The sequence below is a fragment of the Palaemon carinicauda genome, unplaced genomic scaffold, assembly GCF_036898095.1.
Source record: "Palaemon carinicauda isolate YSFRI2023 unplaced genomic scaffold, ASM3689809v2 scaffold1875, whole genome shotgun sequence".
Taxonomy (NCBI): domain Eukaryota; kingdom Metazoa; phylum Arthropoda; class Malacostraca; order Decapoda; family Palaemonidae; genus Palaemon; species Palaemon carinicauda.
The window spans coordinates 18,303-35,000 of record NW_027169453.1 but is presented as its reverse complement, the minus strand read 5'-3'; the positions used below and the strand labels follow the sequence as shown (position 1 = coordinate 35,000).

Sequence of the window (16,698 nt, the reverse complement as noted above, 5' to 3'; positions counted from 1 at the left end):
AATGCATAAAACTCTTATAAGTGTGTTTTTTCAGAGCACTCGGGCCGTGAGGAATGGCAAGGGAAGGTAGAACGAGGGAATGGTAAGAAGGGAGACATTTATTGGACAAGCATCTATAAAAGATGCTGTAAAGTATTTCGTCATATGAAATCAGCTGCTTTATTATTATTATTATTATTATTATTATTATTATTATTTTATATATATGTATATAAAATATAAAATAATAATAATAATTATATATATTAGTGTACGCGACCCATAAAAAAAGGACAGCATAAATATATAGATAGATATGCACCATAGTACGATTACTCCCTCTCCCCCTAGCGGAGGACCGGGGAAAACCTAGCTTAACTGGAATGAAATATATTATATATATATATATATATATATATATATATATATATATATATATATATATATACATATATACATATATACATATATACATATATACATATGTGTGTGTATGTGTTTGTGTATATATATATTTATATATATTTATATATATATATATATATATATATATATATATATATATATATATATATATATATATATATATAATTAGTTTCCTTTTTCAATACTGTCCCCATCAAACCGACGCTTTACCTTATAATCTTCAAGTTATAAATAACCCAATTCTATAAGATCAACTTGTATAGAAAGAAGATCAACAATTTCAAAAAAAAAGATGTTAAAGGAAATTGATCTCGGAAATTTAATCCAGGGGAAAGGAAAGTTCTTGTACGTAATTAAGGTTGAAGGATCTTTTCCTGAATTAATCTAGTTTTCGAAGATTGTTATTATAAAATTCTCGGCTAAATCCCTGGGGTTGCAATCCTAGTTTAATTAACCCCCCAAAGGACGTACTGGTACGTTTCACAAAACTCATCCCTTTACCCCCATGGACGTACCGGTACGTCCTTGCAAAAAAATGCTACTTAAATTTTTTTTTGCATATTTTTGATAATTTTTTGAGAAACTTCAGGCATTTTCCAAGAAAATGAGACCAACCTGACCTCTCTGTCAAAAAAAAATAAGTCTGTTAGAGCAATTTAAAAAAAATATACTGCAAAATGTGCTTGAAAAAAAATAACCCCATGGGGGTTAAGGGTTGGAAATTTCCAAATAGCCTGGGGGTAAAAGGGTTAATAAATTATAGTGTAATCAATAATAATTTAGATAATTTGGTGAATGATGCAATATTTTATTTGAATTATGATTTAGCATTATGTATTAAAATGCACTTTAAAGAAGATCAAACTCATGTATTTTGTAAATGAAACTTGTGGATTATTAAGACAAAAGGGAAATTAAGAATTTTATAAACTTAAGTAAAAATGGAATTGAATTATTATGAATTATAAAAGTGAAAGTTTAATAAAACTATCATAGTTTAAATTTATAAACTATCATAAATTATATAAGTAAAAATTAGATTTAAACTATCCTAAATTATATAGGTAAAAGGGGAATTTCAAACAAATTATATAAGTAAAAAGGATATTTAAACTGTCCTAAATTATATAGGTAAAAAGGGAATCTCAAACTATCATAAATTATATAAGTAAAAAGGAAATTTAAACTTTCCTGGATTATATAGGTAAAAAGGGAATTTCAAATTATCATAAATTATATAAGTAAAATGGAAATTGAAATATCATAAATCATTTAAGTAAATAAGGAAATTCAAGCTGTCATTTATTATATAATATATAAGTAAAAACAAGGTAATTATAGGAAGATTGTTTAAACAAAATATTCAAAACGGTCATCTATTAAGGAATAATGCATAACTTGAGTACACTAGACAGCTAACCTTCTTTATTAAGTAATCTCAAGCATTCATATTTAGCATTCACATTTGAACACGACATAATCACCCCCCCCCCTACTCCCCCCTACCCCACCCCCCAAAAAAGCACCCTTCTAACAGACCGGACTTCCAATCTCATTTAGGTTAAACAAATTCTTCACACAAGGGATTACTACATTGTAATTGTTCAGTGGCCACTATCCTCTTGGTAAGGGTAGAAGACACTTCAGCTATGGTAAGCAGCTCTTCCAGGAGAAGAACACACCAAAATAAAACCATTGTTCTCTTATCTTGGGTAGTGTCATAGCCTCTGTACCATGGTCTTCCACTGTCTAGGGTTAAAGGTTCTCTTGTTTGAGGGTACACTTGGCCACGCTATTCTATCTTATTTCTCATCCTCTTGTTTCGTTAAAGTTTTTATAGTTTATATAGGAAATATTTATCTTATTGTTGTTACTGTTCTTAAAATATTGTACTTTTCCTTGTTTCCTTTCCTCACTGGACTATTATCCATGTTGGAACCCCTGGGCTTATAGCATCCTGCTTTTCTAATTAGGGTTGTAGCTTAGCAAGTAATAATGATGATAATAATAATAATAATCATAATGATAATAATAATAATAATAATAATAAAACAACAATGCTAATTATGATAATTAAGATAGTAATAATGATAATAATAATGATAATAATAATGATAATAATAATAATAAAACAACAATGTTAATTATGATAATTAAGATAGTAATAATAATAATAATAATAATAATAATAATAATGATAATGATAATGATGATAATGATAATGATAATAATGATAATGATGATAATAATGATAATAATAATAATGATAATAATAATAATAATAATAATATATCCCAGAAACATAATTAATATAAGGATCAATCTTTACGAGAAATTTCAAGTGTAGAATGAAATGTGGTCCTGCGTCTATTGGAAGCAGAGAAGCAAAATTTATGCAGATGTGGGGACATCCCCTTTCTCGTTTGATTTTGTAATTAAATTCGTCATGAAAGCTTGGATAGGGTAACAGCTGATGTCACGGCAACCGAACTGATATACGAGGGGCTGTGAGTGGTCGCGATTTCTGGTTAGGTTTTAACTTTGCTTTTTAAGCTCGTTTTATATAAATATGTATGGAAATATATATATATATATATATATATATATATATATATATATTCATATATATTCATATATTCATATATATATATTATGTGCTTATGTTTACTTAATTATTTATACATATACTTATTTATTTATATATACATATATATACTTATTTATTTATATATACATAAATATATACTTATATATATAAATAAAAAAGTATATATAAATAAATAAGTATAAATAAATAAGTATATATATAAATAAATAAGTATATATATAAATAAATAAGTATATATATATAAATAAATAAGTATATATATATAAATAAATAAGTATATATATATAAATAAATAAGTATATATATATAAATAAATAAGTATATATATAAATAAATAAGTATATATATAAATAAATAAGTATATATATATATAAATAAATAAGTATATATATATATAAATAATTAAGTAAACATAAGCACATAATATATATATATGAATATATATATATATATGAATATATATATATATATATACATACTATATGTAGTTATATGCATAGATTTTTATATATGTATATATATACAGATATTTGTATATACTGTATATATAGGTATATAGATATATAGGTATATAGATATATAGGTATATAGATATATAGGTATATAGGTATATAGATATATAGGTGTATAGATATATAGGTATATAGATATATAGATTATCTTTGAATTATTGTTAGTAATATTAAACATTCCTCTTAAAAATTCAATCACATATTCCCGGGTCTTTCCTAAAACTTATGAATAATACTCTTCTAAACCAAGTGACATAGTGAATAGAGAAGTGAGCCACAGTCATAATTACCAGGTGACACTGAGTGAGCCACAGTGTTAATTACTAGGGGAATGCGTAATTAAAGGAGTGAGCCACAGTCTTAATTACCATGGAACTCTGCAATTAAAGGAGTGAGCCACAGTCTTAATTACCATGGAACTCTGCAATTAAAGGAGTGAGCCACAGTCTTAATTACCATGGAACACTGCAATTAAAGGAATGGGCCACAGTCTTAATTACTAGGGGACTGTGTAATTAAAGGATTGAACCAGTCTTAATTACCAGGTGACTCTGTAATTAAAGGAGTCAGCCACAGTCTTAATTACCAGGGGACTCTGCAATTAAAGGAGTCGGCCACAGTCTTAATTACCAGGTGACTCTGTAATTAAAGGAGTTAGCCACAGTCTTAATTACCAGGTGACTCTGCAATTAAAGGAGTGAGCCACAGTCTTAATTACCAGGTGACTCTGCAATTAAAGGCGTGAGCCACAGTGTTAATTACTAGGGGACTGCGTAATTAAATGAGTGAACCACAGTCTTAATTACCAGGTAACTCTGCAATTAAAGGAGTGGGCCACAGTCTTAATTACCAGATGTAACTGTAATTAAAGGAGTGAGCCATAGTCTTAATTACCAGGGGACTCTATAATTAAAGGAGTTCCCACAGTCTTAAGTACCAGGGGACTTGGTAATTAAAGGAGTGAGCCATAGTATTAACTACATGTTGACACTGCAATTAAAGGAGTGAGCCACAGTCTTAATTACCAGGGGGCTCTGCAATTAAAAGTGAGCCACAGTCTTAATTACCAGCTGATTATGTAATTAAATGAGTGAGCCACAGTCTTAATTACCAGGTGACTTCGTAATTAGAGGAATGAGCCTTAATTGCTCAGGGACTCTGTAATTAAAAAGGTTAGTCACAGTTTTAAGTACCAGGCCTGTAATTAAAGATGCTAGCCACTGTAATTAAAGAGGCTAGCCAGCCTTTCCAACCAGGTGACCCATTAATTAAAGAATTCAGCTACAGCCTTCACTGCCAGGTGACTAATGCTGGACGCCAAGGTGTTGGTGGCGGCAGTAGAAGTTGGCCAGTGAGTAGGGAAATCAATGTATAATAACTGCTGTAGGCATAATGGGTTCTCATACATCAGAAGTCTTTTCTTACCTGATATGTGAGCATCGTTCCTCGCAAGTATAACATATTTGGGTCTGGCTATTGCTGCTCCTAATTCCTGAAATTTCGACCAACTAGTCAGCGCCATCTGTTGACTCGCGTGGCATCGTTCCTCGCAAGTATTACATATTTAGGTCTGGCTGTTGCTGCTTCTAATTCCTGAAATTTCGACCAACTAGTCAGCGCCATCTGTTGACTCGCGTGGCATCGTTCCTCGTAAGTATTACATATTTAGGTCTGGCTATTGCTGCTCCTAATTCCTGAAATTTCGACCAACTAGTCAGCGCCATCTGTTGACTTGCGTGGCATCGTTCCTCGTAAGTATTACATATTTGGGTCTGGCTATTGCTGCTCCTAATTCCTGAAATTTCGACCAACTAGTCAGCGCCATCTGTTGACTCGCGTGGCATCGTTCCTCGTAAGTATTACATATTTAGGTCTGGCTATTGCTGCTCCTAATTCCTGAAATTTAGACCAACTAGTCAGCGCCATCTGTTGACTCGCGTGGCATCGTTCCTCGTAAGGATTACATATTTGGGTCTGGCTATTGCTGCTCCTAATTCCTGAAATTTCGACCAACTCGTCAGCGCAATCTGTTGACTGTCGTGTCATTCATCCGGTGGCTTTTGTTAGACTGTTCTGCGCCCTTTATGACAAAACGAGTAATTTAATTAGTAAACAAAAGCAGAGGGGATGGGGGAATTCCCTAGGTGTGTGGATGAGACCATGTATCAGATTTATTTTATGATGCTGGTGCTTTTTTATAATATATATATATTTTTTTTTTGCTTTCTTTTTGAAGGCCTATTTTGCTTAAGTTATTGTTACTTTTGTCTTTAGATTTTGTTATATATCTTTAATGAAACTATTGATAGATTTATTCAAAGAATACTACCTGCAAACAAAATTCTCTCTCTCTCTCTCTCTCTCTCTCTCTCTCTCTCTCTCTCTTCGAGGAATACAACAATAGGCTGATTTTATATATCTTTAATGAAACTTAATAGATTTATGCAAAGAATACTACATGCAAACAAAATTCTCTCTCTCTCTCTCTCTCTCTCTCTCTCTCTCTCTCTCTCTCTCTCTCTCTCTCTCTCTCTCGAGGAATACAACAATAAGCTGAATAAAACTGGATCCATAGATAGATATCAAGATTAAGGAAAACGTAAGCAAAAAGTTCATATGACAAATTTATCTTCAGATGAAGACTTTATCAGGGAAATTCAGTAATGATGTGTGGGTGGTATTTTTCTGCCAGAGAGAGAGAGAGAGAGAGAGAGAGAGAGAGAGAGAGAGAATGAAGAATAATCTGAAATTTCCAGTATTGGTGTCTGGGTGATATTTTTCACAAACGGGGAGAGAGAGAGAGAGAGAGAGAGAGAGAGAGAGAGAGAGAGAGAATGAAGAATAATCTGAAATTTCCAGTATTGGTGTCTGGGTGATATTTTTCACAAACGGAGAGAGAGAGAGAGAGAGAGAGAGAGAGAGAGAGAGAGAATAATCTGGGAAATGCGCTAATTGTCTGGGTGGTACACACACACACACACACACACACAGAGAGAGAGAGAGAGAGAGAGAGAATAATCTGGGAAATCCTGTACTGGTGTATGGGTGATATTTTTCTGATCGAGAGAGAGAGAGAGAGAGAGAGAGAGAGAGTGGTTGTTTGTTCCATTTAACAAAAGGCAATAAATATCCGAATTATTTCTATATAAATATAATACCAAGACCAACTAGCTCGTAAACCAAACCCACAAAGGAAGCTTAAGAATCCATTTAAATGCCTATAAAACTAAAAGGCGTTCTCCATAGTCAGATGAAGAATAGTCACCTCCACACTGTTTGTTTCTTAATTATCTCCTTTGTTAAGGTCGCGAGGGGAAGCCAGGTGGAACAAAAGCCCAGCAAAGGTGACATGTGAAGTAACAGATGCGAGTGACTTTCTGGAGTAATGTGTTCCCCATAGCCTTGACATAAATAGTTCTGGAAAGGGTTGTTGTGACACGAGTGTGCGGTGAGATTTAGTGGAGTTCTTAATTACGCGAATGATGGTATCAGCCAAATTTGCAAGTATGTGTGTGGCTGTGTTACTTTCGGAGCAATTTGTTTCCCATAGCCTTGACATATCATAGCTATGGCAAGGGTTATGTGACACGAGTGTGTGGTGAGATTTGGTGTAGGGTCTTAATTGCGCGAATGATAGAACCAGCCAAATTTGCAAGTATGTGTCTGTGTTATGGCAAGGGCTATGTGACAAGAGTGTGCGGTGGGATTTGGTGGAGGTTCTTAATTACGCGAATGATGGTATCAGCCAAATTTGCAAGTATGTGTGTGGCTGTGTAACTTTCGGAGCAATTTGTTTCCCATAGCCTTGACATATCATAGTTGTGGCAAGGGTTATGTGACAAGAGTGTGCAGTAAGATTTGGTGGAGGTTGTTAATTGCGCGAAGGATAGAACCAGCCAAATTTACAAGTATGTATGTGTACCTATGTAACTTTCAAAGCATGTGTTCCCCATAGCCTTGGCATGTAGTTTTGGCAAGGATTTTGTGACAAGAGTGTGCGGTGAGATTTGGTGAAGGCTTTTAATTGCGCGAATAATAGAACCAGCCAAATTCGCAATGTGTGTGTGTGGTTCGATGCTTTCGAAAGGTTTGGTTATTATTATTTATTATTATTATTATTATTATTACTAGCTAAGCTACAGCCCTAGTTGGAAAAGCAAGATGCTATAAGACCAAGGGAAAACTAGCCCAGTGAGGAAACGAAATAAGGAAATAAATAAAAGATAAAGGAAGAAATTAACAATCAAAAGGGGATACCTTGAAACTTACAAACCATGGAAGTCCTCAAGTTCTTTCCCCAATACATCGACCCATACATTACTCATAATTCTTTTAGTATAAACAGAAATTGGATTGAATCAGAAAAAAAAACATTAAAGTCTCCTTAAAGGTGAAGCTTAAATCTTCAGAATTAATAAACATTACTTCTATTCCTATTTTCGAAGTCCGGGAATAATTTTCAATCTAATAATTTGTTAGATTTTCTATCAATTCCAGATAACATTGCTCTTTTGGTAATATCTTAAAGGTGAAAAACTATCTATAAAATTTTAAATATTCTTCTGTTTCAGGTTCAGGCAAACCTTTAAATTTTTATTGTAGCTAATCTAGGGCATTTAATCTTTTAACTTTTCCATTTCAACCTCATTTCTTAGTTTTTTATTTATAGCTAATCTCTCTCTCTCTCTCTCTCTCTCTCTCTCTCTCTCTCTCTCTCTCTCTCTGAATTGAATTGCCACTCAATGAGGCCAGAAATCCTCAAATCAATCATTCAATGAGACAATTTCTTTACATACAAAATAAGAAACACTTGGAATAGACTTCCAGCAGATATAGTATACAGTAACACGGTAAACGAGTTCAAGAATAAGACAAGATCATAAAAACCATAAATGCTTAAACTAAATCGCTCTACCAAAGAACAAATGGAGTCTCCGCGGATGGACTAAAAAGTCTGAGACATCCAAAATCCTTGTAACTACATGTAACTCTCTCTCTCTCTCTCTCTCTCTCTCTCTCTCTCTCTCTCTCTCTCTCTCATCTCTCAAGCAAAGGGCATACTTAAAATGCTAGTCCACTGCAGGACAAAGGCCTTAGACATATCCTTTCAGTTGCTTCTATTTATGGTCTTCCTATGCCAGTGTATACCCGTAAACTATCTTAGTTCATCGAACCCTCGTCTTTTCTTCCTACCCCTTCTTTTTTGTAATTTCTAGGGAGCTGTTCTGTTATTCTTAACTATCTATTAAATGTCATCATCGTCGTATGTCCTGTCCATGGCCATTTCATTTTAGAATATAGGAGATAAACTTGATTCATATAACTGAAATAATTATTACAAATTTAATTGAAACTAAAAACCTGTGTAAAAAAAAAATAAAAAAAAAATTAAGATAAAGAAAAATAAAATAAAAAATAAGATAAGAAATAAATAAACCATTGCCCCTTTTTTCAATGTATCAAATATCGTATCTTTTCATATAAATCTATTTCTAAAAGTGAAACATATGAAATTATTAATCAATGAATATTAATAACCACTAAAATCTTAAAAAATATCTATCTCCGTTTCAGCCCTAAAAAAAAAAAAAATTCCACCTATTGAAAGGTGTAATTATATGATTAAACCGTGTGATAAATATAAAGCAAATTTTAAGTTTTGATCTATGGTTTCAAACCAAATAAAACTCCTCTGTTCAAACGAAAAAAAAAATGTACAGCCAATAAAAAGTTTCTTCGTTCAAACTCTGTAAGAGGCAAATAAGCCTCTTTTCTTTTACTGTACATCAAAGTCAAAGTTAGATCCAAAGTCCCAGGGCATTTTCTAAAAGGAGTAAGAAGGATTTTATAATCATGAGAGAGAGAGAGAGAGAGAGAGAGAGAGAGAGAGAGAGAGAGAGAGAGAGAGAGTTGATTTAAGGTTTTCAGGCATCCTGGCATCCAAGATCATTGACGGAGAGAGAGAGAGAGAGAGAGAGAGAGAGAGAGAGAGAGAGAGAGAGAGAGAGAGAGAGAGAGAGAGTAGCGAATTCTTAATAATGTCAAGAGGAACTCAAAAACCCTGACGTAAAGGCAGAGTCGAATATCGGATTTCTCTGGCTAACTTTTACTTGCTGACATGATAGAGAGGTTTCATTGCCTCAGTAACTTCTTGAAACTTCGTCACATACGATGACGTATCGCAAATGTTTTACGGCTTCGGATAAGGAAATAAGTGTAATAGTTATAAAATTAAGGAAATGAAAGACCTGGTAAATCTCGAAATTAGGAAAATAGGACCTTGATAAATTTGAACAGTAAAGGAAATAAATATAATTATAAAATTAAAGAAATGAAAGACCTGGTAAATCTTGAAATTAAGGAAATAAAGACTTTGATAAATTTGAACAGGAAAGGATATGAACATTTGAACAGGAAAGGATATGAACATAATAGTTATAAAATTGAAGAAATAAAAACCTGGTAAATCTTGAAATTACTCAAATACTTTGATAAATTTGAACAGTAAAGGAAATGGATATAATTATAAAAATTAAAGAAATAAAAGATTTGGTAAATCTCAAAATTAAGGAAATAAAGACTGATAAATTTGAACAGGAAAGGATATAAATATGATAGTTATAGAATTAAGGAAATGAAAGACCTGATGAATCTCGAAATTAAGGATATAAAGACTGATAAATTTGAACAGGAAAGGAAATAAATATTATAATCATAAAATTAAAGAAATTAAAGTCCTGGTAAATCTTGAAATTACTCAAATAAAGACTTTGATAAATTTGAACAGGAAAGGATATAAATATAGTTATAAAGTTAAAGAAATGAAAGATCTGGTAAATCTCAAAATTAAGGAAATAAAGACTTTGATAAATTTGAACAGTAAAGGATATAAATATAATAAGTTATAAAATTAAGGAAATGAAAGTCCTAGTAAATCTCGAAATTAAGGAAATAAAGACTTTGATAAATTTGAACAGGAAAGGATATAAATATGATAGTTATAGTATTAAAGAAATAAAAGATCTAGTAATTCTCGAAATTAGGAAAATAAGACCTTGATTATTTTTAATCGGAAGGAATACAAATTAGTTTTAATAGTTATAAAATTAAGGAAATAGATCTCTAAATTAGGAAAATAAGACCTTGAAACTTTTTAATTGGAAAGGATATAGATTAATAGTTTTAAAATTAAGGAAATGGATATCCAAATTAGGAAGATAAGACCTTAATATTTAATTGGAAAGGATATAAATTAAGTTTTAAAATTAAGGAACTAGATCTCGAAATTAAGAAAATAGACCTTAATGATTTATTATTGGTAATGTATAAATTGATAACTTTAAAATTAGAGAAATTAAAGACATGATAAATCTCGAAGTTAGTTAAATAAAGATCTTGATATTTTTCAGAAGGAAAAGATATAAATTAAGTTTTAAAATTAAGGAACTAGAATTCGAAATTAAGAAAATATACCTTAATGATTTAATATTGGAAATGTATAAATTGATAACTTTAAAATTAAAGAAATAAGACCTGATAGATCTCTAAGTTAGTTAAATAAGACCTTAATCATTTTTAATTGGAAAAAAATTAAATTATTGGTTTTAAGATTAAGAAATAGATCTCGAAATTTAGAAAATAGACCTTATTTTTTATTGGAAAAACGATAAACAGAATAGATCTCAAAACTAGGAGGACATAAAGTCCTGAAGTTTAAAATTGAGGAAAAAGACATTGATAATATTGAAATAAAGTAAATCAATGAATTTATAGAGTACACATGTATTGTTCAGACATATTCTATATATTAATGCAGACATCTCTATAATAAAGAGCAAGTGTCTGGCTATGTTCCTTTCCTCACTGGGCTGTTTTCCCTGTTGAAGCCCCTGGGCTTATAGTATCCTGCTTTTCCAACTAGGGTTGCAGCCTAGCAAATAATAATGATAATAATAATATATAATAATATTATTTCTTGACTGTCTTACTCGTTGGGGAGAGCAGGTAGTCATACACTGGTGAGAGGGGGTACCCCGAGAAGTACTCTCTTATACCACAATCTCCCATAAATTGCCAAACCAGCGGGTTGTAGTTATGAAAAGGGATATGGCTGTTTGCGTTTGTGTGCATATTTACTAGATATTTAGTTAGTTTTGGCGGATCACGTACACTAGTAATGTATATAGCCTTAACTTAATATTACCTTGGACTATTGTTGTGTTGAACTCTCAAGAATATTATTATTCTTTCTATCAATTCGAGGGTCTACTAACTGCTGAATCTGTTTATACTTCTCTTGCTTTCCCCACCTGTCTTATTTTCCCCCCACCTGTCTGTCTTATTTTCCCCCCACCTGTCTGTCTTATTTTCCCCCCACTTGTCTTGCTTCTTCCCCCGCCACTTGTCTTGCTTCTTCCCCCCCACTTGTCTGGCTTCTTCCCCCCCACTTGTCTGGCTTCTTCCCCCCCACTTGTCTGGCTTCTTCCCCCCCACTTGTCTGGCTTCTTCCCCCCCACTTGTCTGGCTTCTTCCCCCCCACTTGTCTGGCTTCTTCCCCCCACTTGTCTGGCTTCTTCCCCCCACTTGTCTGGCTTCTTCCCCCCCACTTGTCTGACTTCTTCCCCCCCACTTGTCTGGCTTCTTCCCCCCCACTTGTCTGGCTTCTTCCCCCCCACTTGTCTGGCTTCTTCCCCCCACTTGTCTGGCTTCTTCCCCCTACCATTCTTACTTCCCCCACCTTTCTCTTTTCTTACTTCTTTCCTCACCTTTCTTACTTTCCCACCTCTCCTACTTCTACTCCCACCCCACCTCTCCTACTTCCATTCCCCCACCCCACCTTTCATTTTCAGAAACTACACTCCTCTGATTAAACAGATTTACCCCAAATAGCTATTTACTTCATTGCAAAGCTCCGGGATTAATGAAAATCTTCACATTATTACTCTGAAATCAATCAAGTGTTTCCAACTTGTTGTCGAAATACAGAATATAATATTCAGTCTTATCCTCTCCTCTGCATTTCATTACCAGTTATTCATTGTTTATGTCCATTCGCTTTCAGGTCATTGGTTATTTGTACTTCATTTCCTTTAAGCATATTCTTGGTTTAGTTTTCTTGACGTTGGTGTTTATATGGGTTTACCTGAGGTTTATTAAGGCTTGTTGTAATACAGGTGAATGTATGGGAGATTTCGTTAAATTGAAACAGAGTATGGTGCATTACGTATTATATATATATATATATATATATATATATATATATATATATATATATATATATATAAAATAATAATATATATATAAAATGTGTAAATTTTTATATATATATATATATATATATATAAAATGTGTATAAATTTTTATATATATATATATATGTATAAATATAAATATAAATATATGTATATATGTATGTATGTATACACACACATACATGTCTTTTTATAGTTCATATATGAAATATCTTTTAATGTTGTTAATGTTTTTAAAATATCTTATTTTAATTGTTCATTACTTTTTATATAGTTTATTCATTTCCTTATTTCCTTTCCTCACTGGGCTATTTTTCCCTGTTGGAGCCCTTGTTATTATAGTATTTTGCTTTACACAACTAGGGTTCTAGCTTAGCCAGTAATAATAATAATAATAATAATAATGATGATGATGATGATGATGATGATGATGATGATGATGATGATAATAATAATATACTTATATCAAAGCATTTTTATACAAATACATATAACAGCATATGCAGCTGTTTCTAGCACTGCAGGACAAAGGCCTCAGATATCTTTATTCGTGTCTGGTGTTTAGCCAGTTTTCATCTCCACCATGGCCAACTGCGCATTGGTGATGGTGGGAGACTTTAGTGATCACTCACAGCAAACAAAACCTACAGTAGTATGGGCGGCCCTGACTAGTACAGCTTTGCTGACCATGGCAATACGTAAACCCTTTCACCACCTTAAGGTACCCCCATTCGGAGATGGGTACATATACATATACATGAACATATATCACAAGCACACGTGATTTTAATCAATGTAAATATCACCCACGAAAGGCATTTAATACCGAATTCTATCTTGGGAATATTAATCCACTTGGAATTCATTTTATGGTAACAGCTTCTGGCCGGGTGGAGATTGGAACCCCCCACCTTCTTGCTAGCTCAGTCGGTTAGAGTCGTGCTGGCATGGTTTCCGGCCCACAGGTGGGGGTTCGAATCTCCACCCGGCCAGAAGCTGTTACCATAAAATTAATTCCAATTGGATATATATTCCCAAGATAGAATTCGGTATTAAATGCCTTCCATGGGTGATATTTATATACATATACATATACATACATGGTTACATAATTATATAAAATACATAGTTACATAATTATATAAAATACATAGTGGTATGTATAAAGACTTCTAGAAATCACAATCATTTTGTAAGGTTCGTTATTGGACTATGAGAGGGTAAGCCATTAAAGATATTTTCCTCATCAAAGAGCAAATTTAATAAGATTAGCCTTGATAGCTTCTAAATTACAAGGGCCCGTGTGTAATTACCTAATTAGTTCGTAATAAAAAAAAGGTCCTCTTTCATATCTTGTGGAAGTAGTCTACTTAAAAGATATAATAAAAGGATAATTCTCACAGAGCTGTGGTGGCTTATTGGAGACTTCCATGCCTGGCGTTCTGCCAGACTGGGGTTCGAGCCTTGCTCAAGCTCGATACTTTCTTGAGCTAGGGATGGTTGATTTAGGGCAGCCTATAAGTCTACCTACCGAGTCATCAGCAGCCATTGCCTGACCCTCCCTGGTCCTAGTTTAGGTGCTTGTAGTACCTTGTGAGCTAGGGATGGGTGGTTTAGGGGAGCCTATAGGTCTACCTGCTGAGTCATCAGCAGCCATTGCCTGACCTTCCCTGGTCCTACCTTGGGCGCTTGTAGTGCATTGTGACCTAGGGATGGTGGGTTTAGGGATGCCTATAGATCAACCTGCTGAATTATCAGCAGCCATTGCCTGACCCTCCCTGGTCCTAGCCCTTTAACGACCAAATAGCCCAAACGGGATCTTCAAAACAGCTACTTTTGGGTAGTCGTGGTGAACATGTTTATGCTTGTCTGAAATTGACGCTTTGGCACCTCATAGAGACACTCCTCTGCTCTTCCAATCAGCCAATCAGAAGCCGCCTGTCCTTCTCGCCAAGTCTGTAGCTCCTTCCAAAGACACCTCACTTGTGCTCAAGTCGGAAAAGTGACAAAACGCGTCGCAGTAACGTCCACATATCCCCCCCTCCCTGACCTCCGTAATCATGGTAAGTACACAGTGACTGTAGGATAGTGAAGCCTAGTGATATGCTTACCTTTTGATGTGGGTTTCAAGGGCTGTAGTGTTACTGACTTGTAGTAGTGACTATCGGAAAAAGTATAGATCCCATATGGGCTACCTCGGTCGAGTTTAGGTGGACCACGCTCATCCCATATGGGATCTATTGGACCTTAACGGTTCTACCGGGCACTACTTTACGACACACATCATTTTTGCAGTTTTTTTCTAGTGATTGTCTTGGACATTTGTGAATAGTTTTAACAATATTTATAGAAATAATAGTGATTATTTAGAGATGTTAGGCTCATGTGCATACAAATTATTACCTTACAAGGTATTGAATGCACGTTCTTGTTAGGCAAAGTTAAATTTTTTTTTTATTAGATGATTTAAATTTTTTTATTTTCTTGCAGTTTCCTGGCCATATCTTTTATGGGCATCGCAACGCTGCATTGGAGACACAGGATCATACACCATGGGTTGCCCCTAATGACGCTGAAGGAAGTGATGTCAACGTGAGCCCTTTGGATGTCGACAGTGATGACGACGACCCTACGTACGTTCCTGACGAAGGCCTTACTCAGGAGGATGCCTTTGACCCTCCTAACGCTAGAGGTTAGTATGAGACATCCTTAGAGAGAGAGAGAGAGAGAGAGAGAGAGAGAAAGAGAGAGAGAGAGAGATATTTGTTTAATTTTCTTTTTTAAAAGTCTCGTTGTTACAATAGTTGCTTTTTAAATTTATTTTCATTGTGTTCCTCTTTAAATTTTTATAAACAATGGGTATTTTTAAAACTTATTTGTCTACTTGCATACTCACTGACATACATATGCACACACATGCATACTCACTGACATACAGATGCACACATATGCATACTCACTGACATACACATGCATAGTCACTGACATACACATGCACACACATGCATGCACACACACCAGCACACATGATTCATTTACTGTTTCATTAATGTTACCTTATTCTTGTTTCAGCTCGCAGGGTCAATGTTGTTGTCCCTCAGGAGATGCCTGTGGAAGAGGAAGTTGAAGGTGAGGTTAACCCTAAGAGGCCTTGTGTTGTTGAATGGAAGAAGGACGACATTCACATCCAGGCCCTACCGGACTTCATTCATCCACAGCCAGACTTCTTGAGGGAACCTTACGAGGACTTCCGACTGGATATCTCAAATTGGCTGAGAAGTTTCAAGACTTCAAACTTCAAGATTACTAGGAATTCTCTTGACAGCAGGGATGTCGCTTTGCCCAAAAGGGGCCAACGGGCAGTTGTGCCAAGTGTAGAGTTACGCCAGGATGCCCCTACCCTACACATGCCAAAGCATGTCACCATGAGGCAGACCTGCAAGTTCTGTTCAACTGCAGGCCACATCCACAGGTCTCGCTGGATGTGTGAGGAGTGCAAGGTGGCCCTTTGCCTCACTGAAAATCGAAATTGTTTTGCTTTATTCCATAAGATTTCTAAGTAATTTTTTTGCTCTTTTTCAATAGATTTTAAAGTAAGTTTTATAATGTTTCTATTTTATTAATTATGAGTAAGGTTTAATATATTTTTTGCATTTTCATAGTATTTTTGTATTTTTATAGTCTTTTTGTATATATTGAATATTGTGTTTTCTTGAATTTGTAACGTATTTCTTATTTAATTAAATTGTTAAGCCATATATGTTTGTTTTACATTGGAACTATAAAAAACTGTTGGGCGAAACTTCAAAATCTGTGCCATTATGGTCCAATAGATCCCATATGGGATGAGCGTGGTCCGCCTAAACTCGCCCAAGGTACCCAAATGGGATACTTTATTGCATGCAATTATTTCGGTAATTTG

The 16,698-nt window shown here is 34.0% G+C and overlaps 1 protein-coding gene across 1 annotated transcript in view; it reads left to right on the top strand.

The window, feature by feature from the left end:
- The window catches only part of LOC137635872 (uncharacterized), a 16,545-nt gene extending 161 nt beyond the window's left edge, over positions 1-16,384 (top strand). Inside the window, exons 2-3 of the mRNA XM_068368306.1 lie at positions 15,267-15,468; positions 15,849-16,384. Of these exons, the coding sequence (XP_068224407.1) occupies positions 15,267-15,468; positions 15,849-16,339 (693 nt within the window). The 3' untranslated portion in view covers positions 16,340-16,384. The remainder of the gene's footprint in view (positions 1-15,266; positions 15,469-15,848) is intronic.
- Positions 16,385-16,698: the final 314 nt, after the last annotated feature.